The sequence below is a fragment of the Silene latifolia genome, chromosome 3, assembly GCF_048544455.1.
Source record: "Silene latifolia isolate original U9 population chromosome 3, ASM4854445v1, whole genome shotgun sequence".
Taxonomy (NCBI): domain Eukaryota; kingdom Viridiplantae; phylum Streptophyta; class Magnoliopsida; order Caryophyllales; family Caryophyllaceae; genus Silene; species Silene latifolia.
In genome coordinates, this window is record NC_133528.1 from 120,040,378 (window position 1) to 120,059,016 (window position 18,639).

Below are 18,639 nucleotides of genomic sequence, written 5' to 3' on the forward strand. Positions count from 1 at the left end.
GTAAACAAATCATTAGACATAAAATGTAAACATTAAACTCTTATAACGTTTTTTTTTTTTTTGCATTATAAATAAGTTAATTACCCCGTTGCAACGCACGAGCATTCAAACTAGTAACTAATAAAGTAGCATCTCAACAGAAAAATCTTGTACACCTCATGAACAAATCCCGCTAATAACCCATTTTTCTACTCATATAATCCCAAGTCCTAACTTATTCGAGTTAGATTTATTTCACGCAGTATATTAGTATAGAGTGACATTTTAGAAAACAAATTGATTTTATTTTGATATAATTCAATTATAAGTTGGATTATTCGGTATAACTTTAGGAGAACACACAGACCTTATTGAGTCTGGCTTAATTTTAGTTTAGTTTAGCTCATCTCTCACAAATTAAACTCTCACTTTAGCTTCATTCAGTTCAATACAGCTCTATTCAATTCAGTTTAGCCCATCACCTATTAGAAGAAAAGAACCCGGTCGAAGTCTTGTGTAACCCAATTGGTCTTGCTCCAGATGGGTCATATTAGTTTGAAGTAATAAGGCGGAATTTTGTAACCATATTACTATCGAATGTGACGACTATTAAAAATAAGTTATCATAAGTAGTGGCGTACAAATAAAATTTGTGTAACCAAAAAGGGAGAGAACAACTGAACAAAGGCATTTATTCCTCCCCTCCTCCCCCCCTTCCAAATTCCGCTCTTCCTTGACTGATTAGTAATTCTTCCTTTTAATCTCCTAACAAGTATTCCTTTCATCTTAACAAATACCCTGGCCTCTCAAAAATAGCACCATTTATTTTGATAGTTAAGAAGAGTAAAAATGGTGTCGGCAAAACGAGAAATGGCGGTCTACTGTTTTGACACACTCATTGCTCACTACAATAACTCGGATCAACTTTATCCTCCTGCTTTCGACGACGCTGCACAGTACCTTCTTTTTTCAATTATAATTTACAGTAATTCTTGTGATAAAAATAGAGTGTTTGTTTTTGTATTCATCAATATTATCAATCAATTTAGTATATACTGCATCTATCTGTTTATTCAAAGTATTGCAAACTCACTGTCTCACACAATCTTTCTTGACTGTTATGCTTGATGCTGCTGCTGCTGTTACTGTTTATTGTATTAATTTCATCGAAAAGGAAACAATCGGGTACAATGCATGGGAACAGATGATGAAGAATTCTTAATTAGATGCATCACAGTTTGAGACAATTGGAGTTTCTTAAGAATATTAGCTACTTTTGTCATGATACATATGCAATTAATTACTGGAACTAACTCATTGTTTTTGTGGATGCAGCCCATTGTTTGTAACTTGGAATAAAGTTGTTAATGGAGGGGAGCCCCGTCTTCGTGGCTGTATTGGAACTCTTGGCCCTTATCCCTTGCTCAATGGTTTTAGGGACTTTGCTCTCACCAGGTTCTTTTTTGTCAATCTGCTTTAATATAATTCATTTATATTCTCCTCGTACTTGCGGTTGCGAGCCTGGACACGTTGTAATTCCATAGTATTTCATATGCCATTGCCTATCAAACTATTATTTATATGTATCTGTTGAGTGTTTCAAGTTTTAGCCACTTCACTTCTGGAGCTCTCAGCCTATCTTTTTCTTTTGTCTTCTCCCGCAGTGCACTGAGAGATCACCGTTTCTCCCCTATTCAAGCTAATGAATTACCACAATTGCAATGTACAGTTTCTATCCTAATTGACTATGAAACTGCCACTGACTACCTTGACTGGGAGGTCCGTTCTCTTCTTTATGCCATCCTTTTTTTTTGTTTTTTTGAGGGAAATGAGTAGAATATTGTATAGAATTCAATTCTGTCTAGCTAAAATCCCTGGTGGAAAATTGTCTATAATACAGATTCAACCCTGTAGTTGGGCATGTTAGGGGAATGATATCTGGGTGTTGTTGCTAGAACCCCTATGAAAGTGTGCATTTTCATTTGAAATGGCATCAGACTGTATTAGTGATAATTTGCTTGGTGAAGTGGTGAAATTGTAGATTTCCTATTTGTCTGAGGATTGAATTTCTAGCTGTATACTCCCTTCGTCCCGGTCATTTGTTTCTCTTTGGTTTTCACACAAAGACCAAGGAAAGAGGAGGGAGCCAATTATTAGATGACAAGTAGATCAATTTGAGTGTGGAGCATCCAATTACCCATCAAAGGCATTCCTATAATAGAAAGGCAAACAATTGATGAAGACACCCCAAAATGGAATAGGCAAACAAATGACCGGGACGGAGGGAGTATGTGTTCGTTTTTTTATAACATTAAGGTAATGTACCCAGCCAAAAAAAAAGCAAGGGAATGAAATTAAAAAATGAAGCCTTATACAGTTTTAAAAACATTCTAAACTGTTCACTCCTCAACATAAAACTCTTAATCTAGCTACGATATTCGCCACGTTGTCTCTATTGTTAGCCTTGTACTCGGTTAAATTATTGTTAGAGTTACTATTAAACAAGTATCATTCTTTTACCACAAAAATCCCCTGCTATGAAATGGAAATCTAAGGCCGCCATAATGCTATTTCATGTTTTATAACCTGGAAGATGTGCAGATTTGAATATGATGAGTGTATTTGTGAAAATTACAATTTTAAGGCAACATAAACTGTTAAACATGTAAAAATCAACTCAAAATTAGATTTCAAGATAAAGCCAAACATTTAGAAATAACAGTGGTAATGAAATTAGTAGCCCCGTCAATGGAACTGTTTACCAGTGTTACAAAATAGTATGTGGAGAGGGTGAAAATCCACCTTCTCGGGGTTCTCTCAACGCCCTCTAGAAAGTCCTCATTTACAATAAATACATAGAAAAGTTGTCACTTATAAAGTCATAATAACTAAATATACAGTATCTACTTATTCGATTGATACAAAACATCTTCTTCTTCTCAGTCTGACATGTTTTGAACAGGAGTTTGCTAATTTGTAAGAAAATGACACATCACAAGGATGGAATTCGCTAAACTTGAAGTATGAGGTTTTCACCTCCCCCACATACTGTTCTGTTATCATACTTTCAGTCTCTCCACGTACTGTTTCTTAATCAGATTTCACATCTTCCACATGCGGTTTTGTAACACCAAATATTACTCCCTCTATTTTTCAGCTTTTTTCCACTCGCCCGTCAGGGAAGTATTTTTCCTTCTCGCTTTTCATTTTTTTGGCAACTAAAAAAAACTGCAACTACCTAATTAGCTATTCAACAAATTTTAACCTAATCTCCAAGCCTCCACAACCCACCAAAAACCCAACACCACTGAACATCATCCGACCAGCCGAAGACCTGTCTCACTTGCTATAACTTCCACTCAATCTCCATCCACAACCACCTGTGCCCTATTACCCCCTCGCCTCTCTGAGTACGAATGTTTCATCCACGACATCCAAATACAGTGTCTTCTCAATTAGGATTGAACGATTCCATGCTGCAGAGTCAGGCATTTAGAACAACAACAATGCACTGATTCCAAGATGGTTTGGATTTAGCTTCACGAATCATTATTGAAGTATGAGATTAAAAGATGTTAAATAAAGAAGAAAGGGAAAACACAATTGAAAAGTTGGATGTTCATAATAAATTTGTAGAATTCTTTGAAAAGGTAGATAAACAGGTAGTCACGTGTTCAGTGCTTGTTTTATTTTTACGACATTGTATCTAAGTCTGCAAGTGGCAGTTTGGTTATTGAGGGAGATTGGTTATTCTAGCTATTGAAAGTTGACCTCTAATTACTGTAGTTATTGGTCTATGGATGTATGTTTTGCGGAGGTAAATGTTAAAAAGGCAGCAAACATAGAAACTCGTCCTCAGGTACTCAAAAGGCTCCATTGTTTTCGATGAAGGATTATAGACATATAGTTATTTCTTGCCTTTATTCGTGTTAGCTAACATCATATGTAGATGTGATGAAGAGACATGCTAATGTGGTTTATAATGAAAATGTAGTATCATGATCCTCCTAGCTACTAATAAGAGGTAGGTGGTTGTATTTTTTGAAAATGGGGGCGTGTGTTGCCCTTTTTAATACTTTTTTTTTTCCTATTAAATAATTCGTAGTTTCATAATTTATTTACAATGGAACCGTATGATTAAATGAACTACTCTGTATGAATTAAGTGTAACTGGGATATCTGATCATTCTTATGTCAGGTAGGCAAGCATGGTATCATAATTGATTTTGTTGATCCTGGCAACAATGCTAGGCGAAATGCCACATACTTGCCGGAAATTGCTGAGCACGAAGGTGAGCTGTGTTGCTTATTGGTTTAAACAAAATAAATTCACTTTTTTTTGGGGTACTTTAATTTGTTGAAGTTGCTTTGTTGGTTTTGCTAAGAGCATTTGACCAGATGTAAGATGTCCGCCATGCAAAAACCAATGTTATGTCATTTTCATGAGTTGAGTCGTTGAGATTAGGGTTTCTGTATTATGCGTCATGCTTTCTTTTCCCGTCTGAATTAGATTTAATTGGGCTCCACGCCAACATTTAAATGTCTGGTTTGCCTTCAATCTTTGCTAGGTTTTTCTTGAGCTGAATATGATTTGAATTTGATTTCAGACAAACTCTCTCAATTCTAATTTCATATTCTGATTCTTTCAGGGTGGACTCAACTTGAGGCCATCGACTCACTTATGCGTAAAGCTGGTTATAACGGCGTCATTACAGAATCTCTGCGGAAGAGTATTCAGTTGACTCGATATCAGAGCTCCGCATTTACACTGCACTATGGAGAGTACATTGCTTATGTGGTGAACACCAGAGGCACAGCTCCAACTATTAATGGGGTCAAGCTAACTGTTTGAAATTTCTCTTTTATGGTTTTAATCTGTTTCCTCCAAATAGGAAAGAATTAACATCTAATCAAGGTGGAATAAAGGTATAGTTGGCCACTTCATCTTCTACAGAATTCTATATTTTGAGGAAAAGACCTGGAAATGCTTGGGGGCTTTTGGTCGTCGTAATGTTGCGGCCCAGCATTCATCTATTAGTGTTCAATATACACCTAGGGGCTTCTTCTGAATTGTGTGGATTTACTGGATCATGCTCTTAGATTGTATGCCCCGTGCTTAATGTTGGTTCAATAATGCAAACATGTCATTAATCTTCTGCCAACTCTTTTTTTCACAATTGCTACTCGCCTATGACAAGTTATCTGTGCTTCATCCCATGACAACTCGCGTTTGCGTTAATCGCAATGTTTAGTTTCACAAATCATTGTTCCCTTCCCGTCTTTTGTCTCTCCTTGACCATCCATGCCTGTAACGTTTGAGGACACCGATGCTTTTGCCTAGTCCCCTGCCCAATGGGTTATTTAGTTTGAGATACTTCTTGAGCCTGAGCCTGAGCCTGAGCCTGAGCCTGAGCCTGAGCCGTCACCACATTCCAGTATTCCACAAGTCCTCATGTCTGTTCCTATTGTAATATTATCAATTTCCTTGATGCTGTATCTCAGATCATACGGACGGTACTGGTGAAATATTATCAGCTTCGTTCATGCATATTTCACCCTCAATGCTGTTGGTCTTAGAATCTAAGTAACCATCAATTTTGCAATGGAAGATTCAAGTGATCTGATCATAATTATCTGAGAATTCTACTACATAGTTTCTTCCGAAGTTTCGATTTAATTGTAAACATGTTAACCTAAGATGTACCTTCTAGGCAATTTTCAGGTACGAAATACAAAAGCGAATTATAAAAATCGTACAAGAACTTGATATTTTTCTGCTGAACTGCTCCAAGAATGCAACGGGTATTGTCATTACTCGATGTTACTGTCATACAAAATCCTTGATAATCCTTGAGAGGTAAAAACATATTATCACCACCCAAAACCATGTCTATTTCACCGGAATGCCCACTTAAGAAAAAATGGAGAGTCACCGACGGAAATTTTTGTTGATCATTGGGATACGTCGAGTAACAAAGATCAAGGGCTCGCCCAGGTGGCAGTGTCATAGGTTGCCAACCATAATGATCACCAAAGTACCTAATCATTGCTTGTTTTAGCGGATTATAAGCGCTTTTTACTAGCACTGTATAAGGTGTTCCAGAGTCGATGAAGAATCCTGTGGTGCGCGTTAGCTGCCAAATAGATGGATCAATGGATAGTCGATTTCCATCAACACTAATACCAAGCAAGTATAAATGGTATAGATCCCCGCTATTCATTGAAATCATTTTGACTTCTCTGGTAGCGTCCCCACTTATTTGGGCATCATCTCCAAAGTAAATAGTTGATTCCGCTGTGTTTGTTTGTGGTATACAGTATGAAAATCGGCCTTTGACTTGAGCTTCAAGTTGGATTAAGAATGATCTCGGCCCAGGCGCGAGGCCATGTATTCCTGCTATAACGTTTCCAGGTCCAACGTTTTCCCCAAAGGCGAAATTTTCGTTATGTAGTCCACAACCGAATGCTAAATCCGGGTACACATCGAAATCGCCCGTCCTAGTGTTCTTGAAATAAAACCTATCTCTTCCTACAAATCCAACTGTTTGTGCAGGACCGTAACGTGCCAAATAACCACAGGAGCCATCATAAGAATTTCGCGGTAGGCATAACGCGTCATCTAAAGTCATTCTCCTAAAATAAGTAGAATCTTTATAATGAAAATTACGATCGCCATCTAACTCAATGCAAGGATTGCAACCTTGGCATTGAATCCAAGTCTCATCATAGCCCGTGTCGAGAAGCAAATACGGAGTGTGCTTGGACTGTGCTCTTGTGTTGCCCCCCAAAGCAAGTTGAGTTACGTAATAACTAGATTTAACTTCATACAATGGCGACGTGATTTTAATGGAGCCTAGTGCTTGGACTTGATTTCTAAAATTGAGAACCCGAGATATGGATATATTGACGAGTAATTGGTGTCGTTCGTTGATAGTAAGACTACTTGGTACGATTTGTAGATGGGGTGAGTCTATAGGAATCATTTTCATGGACAATCCATTGGTGCTATAGATGAGGGATGATATGGTTATCAAGTGAAAGAATGTAAGGCGTAAGCTGGACATTTTGTACATATAATTTGCTTTAGAGGGGATGATATCATTTACTTCTCTTTGTAATTGTATTGTTTGTTACTTATATAGTGAGATCATGTAGAAAGGGAAAGTAATCACTATGGTTGCATACCAAAAGTAATCCGTATCCGTACTTATTGTAGAGCAACAAGTCTTACTTGTGACGGATTTTCGGGTCACATCTTACAAGTGTTTGTGTAGGAAAAATTAATTCCACTATTTTACAAACGGTATGTACAAAAAGAAAAACTTTCTTACGGACGGTTATGCATACAACTAGATTGCATTTAGTTAAAGTTATCGAGATTTTTTATGGTGTAGTATGGTCGAAATCTTGAGGGCATAATCTGAGGCCATAAAAAAACGTCCACGAAATTGCTGTTGATATTTTTGGAATTGAACCTGAGATCCTTGACAATTTTACTCACTTTTTAACCACTAGTTAGACTCCAGAGTTGCGGAGTTTTGAGTTGTTGGGTTTATTTTATTGAGGTAAGAGTTATATTAATTGAGATTAGTACTTGTGAATTGTGTTGAGCCGTCCTTAAACTTTATTGAGCTACAAGTTATATTTAGAGTAAATTAATAATCACATCCTTTTATATACTACTTTTCTAAAATTACTCCATTTTGAACACTTTTTAATAATTTACTCCCATAAAATGTTCTCAGGTCAAAAATTACAGCAATTTGCACTTTCAAGGTGAAAAATCTTTTTTTATGATCGTGCTGCCACTGTATAAATTCATATCTTCTTCCCTTTTTCCCATGTATCAAACTTTCTGGGTTCTGAAACATTGTGTTTCCACAGGAATTGCAATACCTATCAACCCCATACCAAAATACCCAAACAACACTTCAATTGAATGTTTTCAACTGTTAAAACAAAATAATTTGGTAGCCTTCGTTCTTTTCTAAACAAAAGATACCCAAAAATTTGTGCTCTTTTTCATCAATATCACTTCTGCCATTCACCACCAACAACTCGCCTCTAAAACACCATAGCCACGAGCGTCGCCTTCCACCACCAACACTCACCCAGTCTCCGTTCCACCACCATCACTCACTCAGTCATCTGGGTAATGTTCAATTTTGTGAAAAAATTTGATTAATTGAGGAGGAATTGGGTTAGTGAATTGAAATTAGGTGTAACACCCCCACTTACCAATGAACCTTATCAAGACCTTCCCCAGTAAATAAAGGTGTTACCATCACTACGCCAATTAAGCACTATCATAACGGTTAAATATGGTCAATACCGTTTTAAATAAAAAAAAAGTGAACCCGTTATAAACCTACCATTGTTAAATATTGACAATGGTTTTAAAACACGGAACCGTTGTTAAAAGTGTGACAAAAGACAACGGTTATGCAAGAATCGTTGTAAAAACTGTGACAAAAGACAACGGTCTTGCATAACCTGTTGTTAAAAGTGTAACAAAAGACAACGGTTGTGCAAGAACCGTTATAAAAATTACGACAAAAGACAACGGTTGTGCAAGAACCGTTGTAAAAACTGTGACAAAAGACAACAGTTCTTGCATAACCGTTGTCCTATTTTTTTTTATTATTTTTTTAAATATTTTGATCAGCGTGTTCCAACTACTAAAATGCTATTTTTTCGTTCAGTAGCATTTCAGCATCTGTATATACACATAATGTCTTCACAAAGAGAAAATTCTACACAAAAGTTATAAAAACATTCATTCTTGCATCAAAACACTAGTCTAATTTTTACATAAATATCAATTCTCCATAGGCAGGTCTTTATACACATGTTTTCACATAACATTTTGTTGATTAAAATGGTACATTATTACATACCTATCTAGTTTTGTATTTCATTATCATATAAATACTTACTCCGATCCCTTACATTCACTACTACAGAATTCATCAAGGACATCAGTGGATGGACATCGGATTTTTGAAAAAACAGATGTAATAAGTTTGCACATCGGATTTTTATAAAAGTCTGATGTAATTATATTATATGGACATCGGTTGTTATTTTCAACCCATGTCCATTATAATGGACATCGGATTAAATTACAACCCATGTCCATATAATCCTCAATTTGGGCGCAAAATGAAAACAATTCCCCCGCCCCAAATTATTTTCACTAGCATACTGAGTCAATCTATTATACTTACTCCATATCATTCTTTTTTTTAGACAAACCCAAACCCAAACAACCCCTCACCTCATAATGAACCGTCCTCTTTCTCTCTACTAAAGTAAAAACCCAGCAACCCCTCACCTCAACCCCTCATTCAAACTAACAAAATTCACCAACCTGATTACCAAAACCCTAACGTCGCCTACGCTCTAACGCCAGGCACACCGCAGCACCAACATATCGTCACCACTCGGTGCACGATCTTCTGATTGCATAACTACCACTCGACGACTTCAAGGCGCTATTCTTGTGGTAACCACCTCCTTTACTTGAGTATTGAATTTGATTTATTTAGCCATCTGAAATTGATTTGTGTATTTGAATTGAAAGTGAGTAATTATACCAGGATTAAATTAAATTTAAATTAAAATTAACCCAGAAATCAGGAAAACGCTATAAAATTTTGATTTCTTTAGCAGTCTGAAATTGATTTGTGTCTTTTGTTCTACTTTGGATCTCAGTAAATGTCCGAGGTAGTGTGTGAATTTCGTGAACATCTAAGACGGTCTTACTCTATACTTTGGGCAATAACATAATATAACATTATAGTTTGAGCAATAGCAACACGACTCCTATGTGCGCTTGAATGGTTTCCAAATTTTGTGCTTTATTCTTTGCGTTTTGGTAAATAGTTGTGTATGCATTTTTTATGTTCAAACTGTAGATGGAAGCCTGAAAGTTGATGGCTTTGCATTCATTTGCCTTTTAATTCCTCTATATAGGAAGTATATATCAATTAGATATCATTGTTAAACCGTTTGGTGGGGGGTTGAATTAGTTACATAAGTGATTGTTTGGATGAGGAAGGTATAAATTTCCCTTGTTTCACCTGGTTTTAATGAGTATGTAGTGGAGATCTTAGTTATATCGGGAGGGGCTTGACCATTGTTGCCTGTGAACTTCTGTTGTTGGCTAGGCTAGCAAGATCGGTAGACGCGTGAAAGTCATTGTTTAGGTATATATGAGACGGCCAGATTGTTTGTCTTGGCTAAACTCACGAATTCTATCCCTTAATTGATTGCTTTTGAGCTCTCTTACCTCTAAAACTATATAAATGTTCAGACTACCAATATTAGGTAGTATCTATACAATCATTTGACAAACGATGGCTAATTCCACGATTTTCAAGGTACTCTTTTTAAATGATCAAATGGTTTATGGATTATATCTATTAGTTTAGGGTCCACTGATTGTGCTACTTGGGACATATAAACCAGACTTGATTCAATAATCAAGTGAATATATATAGATTCATACTTGCAAAGGGAAAACTTTCATTTTTGTAACTGACAACGTGACATACATGATACAAGTATTCAACGAACTAGGTAAGTTTACTTCACACTCATGTCTATTAGGAGTATTATTTATATCAAATTGTTTTATACTAGTTTAGTATCATGAATTCTTTGTTGAATAATTTATTGGTTACTTCGTTGCATTGGTGACTTTCAAGTGGAGCTGCAAGTGAATGGCATCTTCAATATGTATATGGGTTAGAAACAGTCAAAGTTGTCAGGTAAGAAACACACTTAGATGTTTTTGTCAAATCTAACTTTATTTTCTAGTGCCACCATACATCGTACCTAACAAAATGTTCTAGATTTTATACTTCATAGAATACAATGATACCGATGACGTTTGCGTTAATGCGGTATTCAACGTCTTTGTATTCGAGCATCTCGACCTTTGGTCAAGGTTGGCTGACAGGCATGTGCACTCTATGTTGTAAGGATCGATAAGGCGAACAATGCTGGATATGCCAATATGTAAGTTAGCAATTATATAATTTTAGTACTTCATTTTATGCTTGAAGGTGGTGCGTCATTTACTAAAACAGAGTATATGGATATTGGCACTTAGTGTATTATGGTTTGCATAATGTTTATCTTTGAATATAGATTTGGTCAGAACTAAATGTGACTGTTAATCTTGGTCTTGTACATGGTCTTGTACAGGCAGTTGATGTGGTTATTGTATTTGCAATTGCATTTTGCATGTCGGGGCTCGCGGATCCAATATAGTAAGATTATCATCCCAAATGTTTTTTTTGTTTTAACCCTTTATTATCATTTGAATTTTTTTTCTCACAGACGGAATTTTAATACTCTTTTTTGTTGTCACTTATTTCATGGTTAATGCACCAAAAACATATTCAGAGGAGCAAATATCCTACTTTGACCTGCTGCCTATACGCATTGTGGGCGATGAGCTAGCTGTTGCACCCTCTTCCCTTAATTATTAGCTTATATGAAGCTGCCCTTGTGAGGCCATGTCTGACTGCCCCATTGTCATTAATATGCATTACAGGTTTTTCAAGACACCACGCCATATTCACAAGAAGAATTAGATGAGGTTCGGGACTTGTGGGCGAACTATTTTCTCAATATCTAGCCGTAGATAGCTAGCTAGCGTAGTAATGTATTAGGTAGTTGCATTTTGAAAAACTGATTACATGATCTGCAAGACCATATGTTATGTTGGCTGGGATTTGTTATGCCCTTTGTTGTTGTTCGTTAGTTGTTGAATTCGGATGACGGAGACGGTTGCGTTGTATGTTGATTGGGATCGGTTTTTATTAATTGAAATCGATCATTTTGGTTGAATGGCAGTTGGCATGTTTTGTATTAATGTTTTGGCATTCAAATTGGTGTAATGCAATATGAATTGGCCTGCTCTTTTCAAATTTAAAAAAAAAAAAACAATATAAAGGACAGCGGATTTATAAAAGTTCGATGTAATTCTAGCTTCAAAGGACATGGGCTTTCTATAAAAATCTGATGTACATTACACATATGGACATCGGATTAATGTTAAAATCTGATGTTCATTACTCATATGGACATCGGATATATTTAAAAATCCGATGTGCATATATTAATGGACATCGGTTTAAAGTCCCATGTCCATTACACCCCATATGGACGGGACTGAACTCTACATCGGCCTATAATCCGATGTCCATGTGTCTAGAAGTCCGATGTCCTTCATGATTTCTGTAGTAGTGATTATTAAAAGTCTTTCACCTTGTCGAGCTCTGCACCGAACATCAGCCCATTTGCGTATTTGTTGCCCCGAAGAGGTATTGATAGTTTTCTTGACAAAATACTATAGAATGACAATAGAAATAATAGAGTATTAATAAGATATATAAACACTTACTCAAATGCAGTATACTTTATAAGATACTCAAATGCAGTATACTTTATATGATACTCAAATGCACTATACTTAAGATTATACATCTCAAAACTCTATCTTAGGAAGTGCAATACTTAAAAATGATTAAAAGATAACAAATTAACAATAATTGATGCATCTTTACTACTTAATAAGAAATATATACATTATAAGGCAGACACATATTTATGAAAAAGCGATAACAAAATAGTAAATAAAATATAAGTAATTAATACCTCAAGTAGAATTTTGGGTGAATTTGTAGAAGTTCTACTCTCTTTCGATCCTTTAGCTATATTAATCTCCTACATGTAATTTTATGAGACTAAGATGAATAAAAATCAATAAGCAATCAACAATAATTCAACTCAATAACACCAAAATTCCAGCATTTCCCACCAAAGGTACTAAATTACCATGATAACACATACATTCGGATACCACATCACTATAACTTAGCCTTACACTTACTAGTAGTAAAAACCAACATGATAACACATACCTTCGGAAATCCAACAAAAAAAACTTGTAACCTAACATATGGATAATAAACATGTTGTCACGAAGGGAGTGACAACAATAACAAACACGAGTTTCATAAATTCCTAGCTACTTCAACTTTTGACACCAAACACAAAGTAACATCCAAGAAAAACCACATATCACACATCCAACACACACACATAACCCAGACATTTATCCCACGCGAAGTTGCTGGCTTAAGCACGATGGGGCCGGGATTCTGAGCTGAGGGCGCCTTCTCACCAAAACTGACATAAGAGGGCTCCCAACACATGTACACCAGGTTCATTTAATTTGACGTCCTACATTCATTTGGTTCATTGGTTTAGGTTCCAAAACCTGACTCTGATACCACTTTGTAACACCCCCACTAACAAGGAGTCTTACCAAGACCTTCCCTAGTAAATAAAGGTGTTACCATCTCGGTTGCCCGAGGTAAGTAGATCAAATAGACCATGATAAAACGTTTATTAAATGTATTCTTATTGTTTATACAAAGTATAGCCAAAAGGGGAAACAACCCCGACACAACTGAAATAACAACTAAACGTAGATGACAATGACAACTAGCTAGATAGCGTGATGACTCAAACCATCCACATCCAACAAACAACATCAACATCCAAGACCTGTTAAACCAACTGCTCACCATCCCCGAATGGATCACCGCAATTTTGAAAACAACAACGGGGTTAGTCAACTATATAACCAAGATAAAGAAATACAAAATATAATCAATACACAACACAATCAGACAGATGTAACCATCCCCTAACTCCAATAGCAATCAATAACCGACTAGACACTTAGATGTATAGTCCTGCCAGATTACCCATCGCAACAGGTAACCCTCTCCGCCAGTGGGGGACCGTAGCCGTTCTCACCTAAGCCCCGCTCATCGCAACGATCGCACCCAGATCATTAATGTGCACATCCCCCTTGTGACGAGAGCCAAAAGAGGCGAACATGGAGTTTGAACCAAATCCCGAACATGGTCCCATCACAACAATACCAATCACAATATTACTCAACCAATATCAATCCAATGCAACATATTAATCAATCAATCAATCACAAGAATCTCAAATTAATTACACAACCGACTGAGTAAGGAAACCCTACCTTTTTGCTATTACATGAAAATGCGTCCATCAGATTTTGCCAAGCAAGACTCCATATCGAATCCTACAAGTAACAACCATACCCTATCACTAAGTTATTCAAGATCTATTAAAAGATAACAATTATTCACAAACTCACCCTGCGACGCGGCCCGATGCCGACGGCTGCGACAACCCGACTTGATGACTTCATGCGTAGACCATCTCCCTCCCCGGATTAGTGTTCAAGGCCACCCAAGGTGTGTAGAGTGAGATAGGAGAATTGGGAGAGAGAGAGAGAGATATTAGGTTTAGGAGTGATAAAAGAAACCGTCGAAAATGATTTATGTATAAGTCTCCGCGTTTTATATTAACGCGCTGTCAGACAAGGTACTCGGTCGAGTATAGACATACTCGACCGATTATGCTGCACTCGGTCGAGTACCTCAGATACTCGGCCGAGTGGCTTCTGCTAGGTCGAGTATCGAGTTACATAGGTCAACTAATCTCTCCCGTCTCCTTTGCTAAGGCTCTCCCTTGATCAATAGGTTAATCAACGGATCCCTAATAGGGCGGGTATTATATTAGGGTCTAAGATTAGGTGATTTTGATTGAAGGATGATATGATGTTATTTGAGGTATTCTTTAATTGAAATTGTCAGGGAATGAGAAAACCCCAATTAAACCCCACAATACCTCCAGCCACCAATACCCAACACAAACCACAACCAACATCGCCCTCACCGCCACTACTTCGGTCACCCACTGCTGGCGATTCTCTCTGACCACCACTCTACGTTGCTTCTTCCTCCTAACCCACACTTTAAACTCTCGACACTACCCCCATAAGATCCACTAAATACCCGAAATATATGTTATTAACCCGAACTCGGATTCGACTTCGGAGTCGAATGGATGTGTTCTTGTCATTTGGGTAATGTTTAATCTTTGTTTTGTTGAGGTTTGATTGTTTGATGTTTTCGCCAGGCCAATGAGTGTTGGTGTGGTAGTGGTAGCATATTGGTGGTGGTTGCTTATTGAGGATCGGAGGAAATAAGGGAGTGAAGGGACAAAGTAAATGTTTAATGTGTTTCGGTGATTAATAGAGAATGATAAATGAAGAAGATGAACATAGAGAATGAGATCTTTCGTCATAAAATTAGGCTTTTAATTAGAAAATTCAAATATTGACGGAATATGTAACCGGATTGTCCAAATGGATGCAATTTTTGACTTGGGAACATTTTAAGGGAGTAAATTATTAAATTTTTTTAAAATGGAGTAATTTTAGAAAAGTGATATATAAAAGGGTGTAATTATTAATTTACTGTTCTATTTATTGAGCAATACTGACATACCATGCGATTTGATTAATTTATAACACAAATGCTCATTATAGACAAGCACCAAGTTGCATGGTGGAGCCCAAAAATATCACCACTTTAAACATATTTGACCCGTCTTTCACTTTAGATGAATATATCTATATATAGTGAGACTAATTGAATTTATAATTAATTAACTTAACAAAACAAGTTTCTATCTTTATAGTGCAAAACTTATCAACTCTCTTAAGACTGATATTCTTATACGGGTTAAGTATCAACCCACTTTTACATCTAAGACGAATTCATTTTTTTCCACATGCATTCTACTTTTATTGAATCCATACTATTTAACCCGTTTTAACTTTAAAACGGAAATAAAACTTTGTGAATTCCATCCCAAAACATCATTATCAATCCATGATGATCACCATAATAGTGTGTCATAGACCACCTAAAAAAAATCCAAAAAAGTCTCAAACATGTACCGTTAGCCGCTCCCTGGCGCCAACAGATTACATTACATCTCCTCTATTTATTTACTTCCTCTTCAAGCTTCCTTTTTCATTTCCTCCCTTTTTTGATATTCCTTTTCTTTTTCTCAATATTCATCATCCTCTCTTCACTTTTTCCTCAATCAAAATTAAATCCACCCAATTAAAAAATAACAATGGGAAATTGCTTCAGGAAGAAGCAATCCACCTCCGAAATCGCACCGTCGTCGTCATTCCAAAACTTCTCCACCAAGAAACCACTGGTCTACCTCCATGGCGACTCGTCCAACTCCGTGAGTCACTACCTCCGCTTCGCTCTCCATTACAAGCCTATCACCCTCCGTTTCATCCACTCCGAAACCTCATCGTTTACACTCCGGTTCGAGTCGCCGGCCAGTGAAGCAGTATCCGGTTCGGCCGAGACGGTGATTCGGTTCGTGGAGTCGAAGTTCCCCCAGCCGGCGATACTGAGGAGTGAAACAAGAACGGCATTTGAGATTGAAGAGGTGGTGGTGGTGAGGAGGATGGTGGAGTTACAGCATAGGAGCCTGACGTGGCACTTGGAGAGGGTGACAAGGTGGGGTAAGGATATGACGACACGTGGAGGAAGAGAGGTTGTTGATCCAAAGGTGGGGACTCCGAGAATGGAGGTTGTTAAGTTAGGTAAGAGTTATGGGAAGTTGTTGGAGGTTTTACTTGAACATGCTCAAATGGAGGAGCGCATTCTTTTTCCTCTTTTGGATGCCGCTGATCCAGGTTCCCAATCATTTTATCATTCTTCATTACACTTGAAATTGCTCTTATTAATTAATTACTCTCATTCCAAACGAGCCCTAAATAGTCGTTAATCTTGTGAAATGCATCGGTAAATTGTCGCTTTCTAAGATGTACAAGTTTCAATGTGATGAGTAGATACAAATTCATTACCAATTAGATCGACTAAAAGTATATGAAATGATTTAAGATCTGAGTTGGGAACAAAAAAACCTGAAACCTGCAAATCTGTTTCATCTAATTAATTTGTTGTCTCTGGCGTTTCATTACAATTTTGAGCAGCACTAATAGTAACACTTGAATTCACCGAAAGTAGATTGTTTGAAACTCAAACCTTGAGTGGATTTGATTGATTCATTCATACTGTTATTACCATGTTTCTCATATGGAGTCATATCTTATATATATAGCCGTGATCTGCTGAGTAGAATTTGGCTGCAGTTTGATCTCGTATATCCGCAGTTATTATTGGAATGTTGATTCATCATTATGCTTAAGCAGTTGTTACTCACTCGTATATAGATTGTTGCCATTCTTGATCGAAAGAAAACTAAAGCATATGAATGTAATGATTTGTCAGTCTAGTTTAATTTCCGTCTGATCGTAGGCTAGTGTGGCTATGTATGGAATGCAAGTTAAACTGTTGTATGATAAATCTATGCATAACTATGATAGTGCGGATATGATGCAAGTGAAAAACATATTGCAGGCATGTGTCGGTGTGTGACCGAGGAACATGCAAGGGACTTGCCTATAATGAATGGAATCAAAGAAGATATCAAGTCCATAGGCGTCATGCTTACTGGTACATCAACCCATAAAGAGGCCTTGTGTAGCCTTTCTGCTCGTTTCAACACTTTGCAGGTAACTTATCTCTATAACACGACATTGCATATCTTATTATTATTATGTTATCTAAGCTCTAAATAAACCTGTCAAATTAAACAGGATAATTGTAGAGATCATTTTAATGAAGAAGAGAGAAATTTGTTCCCATTGTTGGAAGCAGCTGAATTGACAGAGTGGAAACAAAGGAAAACTGTGGAGGGGTGTATTGATGTGATGCAGGGAACCCATTCTCATTTTTTCTCGTTTTTCATTCAAGGACTACTTCCTCATGAGGCGATTGAGTACTTGGACTTGATGATGACCTGCATCAACAAAGAAAGGGTCTCCTCTATGCTTCACTTACTTGTAGAGTAAGTTCTTTAATTTATCTTTAACTTGTACTACCACATTCTTCTTATTCTAGTTTTTTCTCAGGTCTCATAACTGTGTTCTATGCTTGTTGTGCCTGTATGGGAAATTTTGGTGAGTGTGGATCTGAAAACATGAGTTGAAATTTGATCTCTGCATTCTCTTGATTCACAGCTAAAGATGAAAAGGATGCGGTGTGAAACTTCAGAAAAAATTACAAATTAGGGAGAGAAGCGAAAACAATGCTGTATCATACACAAACCCGGTGCTTACAGTATTCAATTGGCTTTGCATTGTTGAATCTTGTTTCTGCATATGTAAATGAAGACTGAAGACTGAACAAGGGCCAAATATATTCCGCGATCGAATATGTCTTTTTGAATGTAATCTCTGTTGTTGTTGTTGAGTGAAAACAGGAAAAAGAAGAAAAAAGTCACTCTATCATTTGGTCTTATTGGTCGGACAATTTTAGAGTTAGAGCTCATACTGTGATAAGAACTCGGGAATTGTACAGTTATGATGTATGAAAAACAGCTGATTCAAAAGCTGTAGCAACTATGTTAAAACTTCTTTGGGAAACTTCTTTTAAGTTTAATTCCTCAATAGGATACTAGGTTCAAAAGATATTATAGAATACTAAACCAAATTAAAGTAGGAAAAAAAATATGCTTTTAAGCATGTGTGATTTTTTTTTTTGTTTTTTTTACAGGAAACATGTGTGAAAATGAAAATACTATAAAAACGTCATTAATTCAATCACATGTATAATTACACGTTATAGATTATCAATCATGATATCAATACTATATATTAAA

General features: G+C 36.7%; 3 protein-coding genes across 3 annotated transcripts; 2 read left to right on the forward strand and 1 right to left on the reverse strand.

The window, feature by feature from the left end:
• The first annotated feature begins 633 nt into the window (after positions 1-633).
• Positions 634-5,141, forward strand: LOC141647924 (uncharacterized protein At2g38710-like). The gene is made up of 5 exons (XM_074456296.1): positions 634-935; positions 1,315-1,434; positions 1,644-1,758; positions 4,178-4,271; positions 4,629-5,141. Exons 1-5 carry the CDS (start codon positions 829-831, stop codon positions 4,829-4,831), a joined length of 639 nt encoding a protein of 212 aa, XP_074312397.1. The 5' UTR covers positions 634-828; the 3' UTR covers positions 4,832-5,141.
• Positions 5,142-5,336: 195 nt separating this feature from the next.
• On the reverse strand, positions 5,337-6,608 carry LOC141649592 (aspartic proteinase nepenthesin-1-like). Its single transcript, XM_074458278.1, has 3 exons — positions 5,684-6,608; positions 5,489-5,559; positions 5,337-5,393 (listed from the first exon to the last, which is right to left on the reverse strand). The coding sequence occupies exons 1-3, from the start codon at positions 6,606-6,608 to the stop codon at positions 5,337-5,339; spliced, it is 1,053 nt and encodes a 350-aa protein (XP_074314379.1).
• A 9,303-nt stretch (positions 6,609-15,911) lies between these two features.
• LOC141647925 (uncharacterized) lies at positions 15,912-18,380 on the forward strand. The gene is made up of 4 exons (XM_074456297.1): positions 15,912-16,609; positions 17,337-17,491; positions 17,576-17,826; positions 17,999-18,380. Exons 1-4 carry the CDS (start codon positions 16,030-16,032, stop codon positions 18,000-18,002), a joined length of 990 nt encoding a protein of 329 aa, XP_074312398.1. The 5' UTR covers positions 15,912-16,029; the 3' UTR covers positions 18,003-18,380.
• The last annotated feature ends 259 nt before the right edge of the window (positions 18,381-18,639 follow it).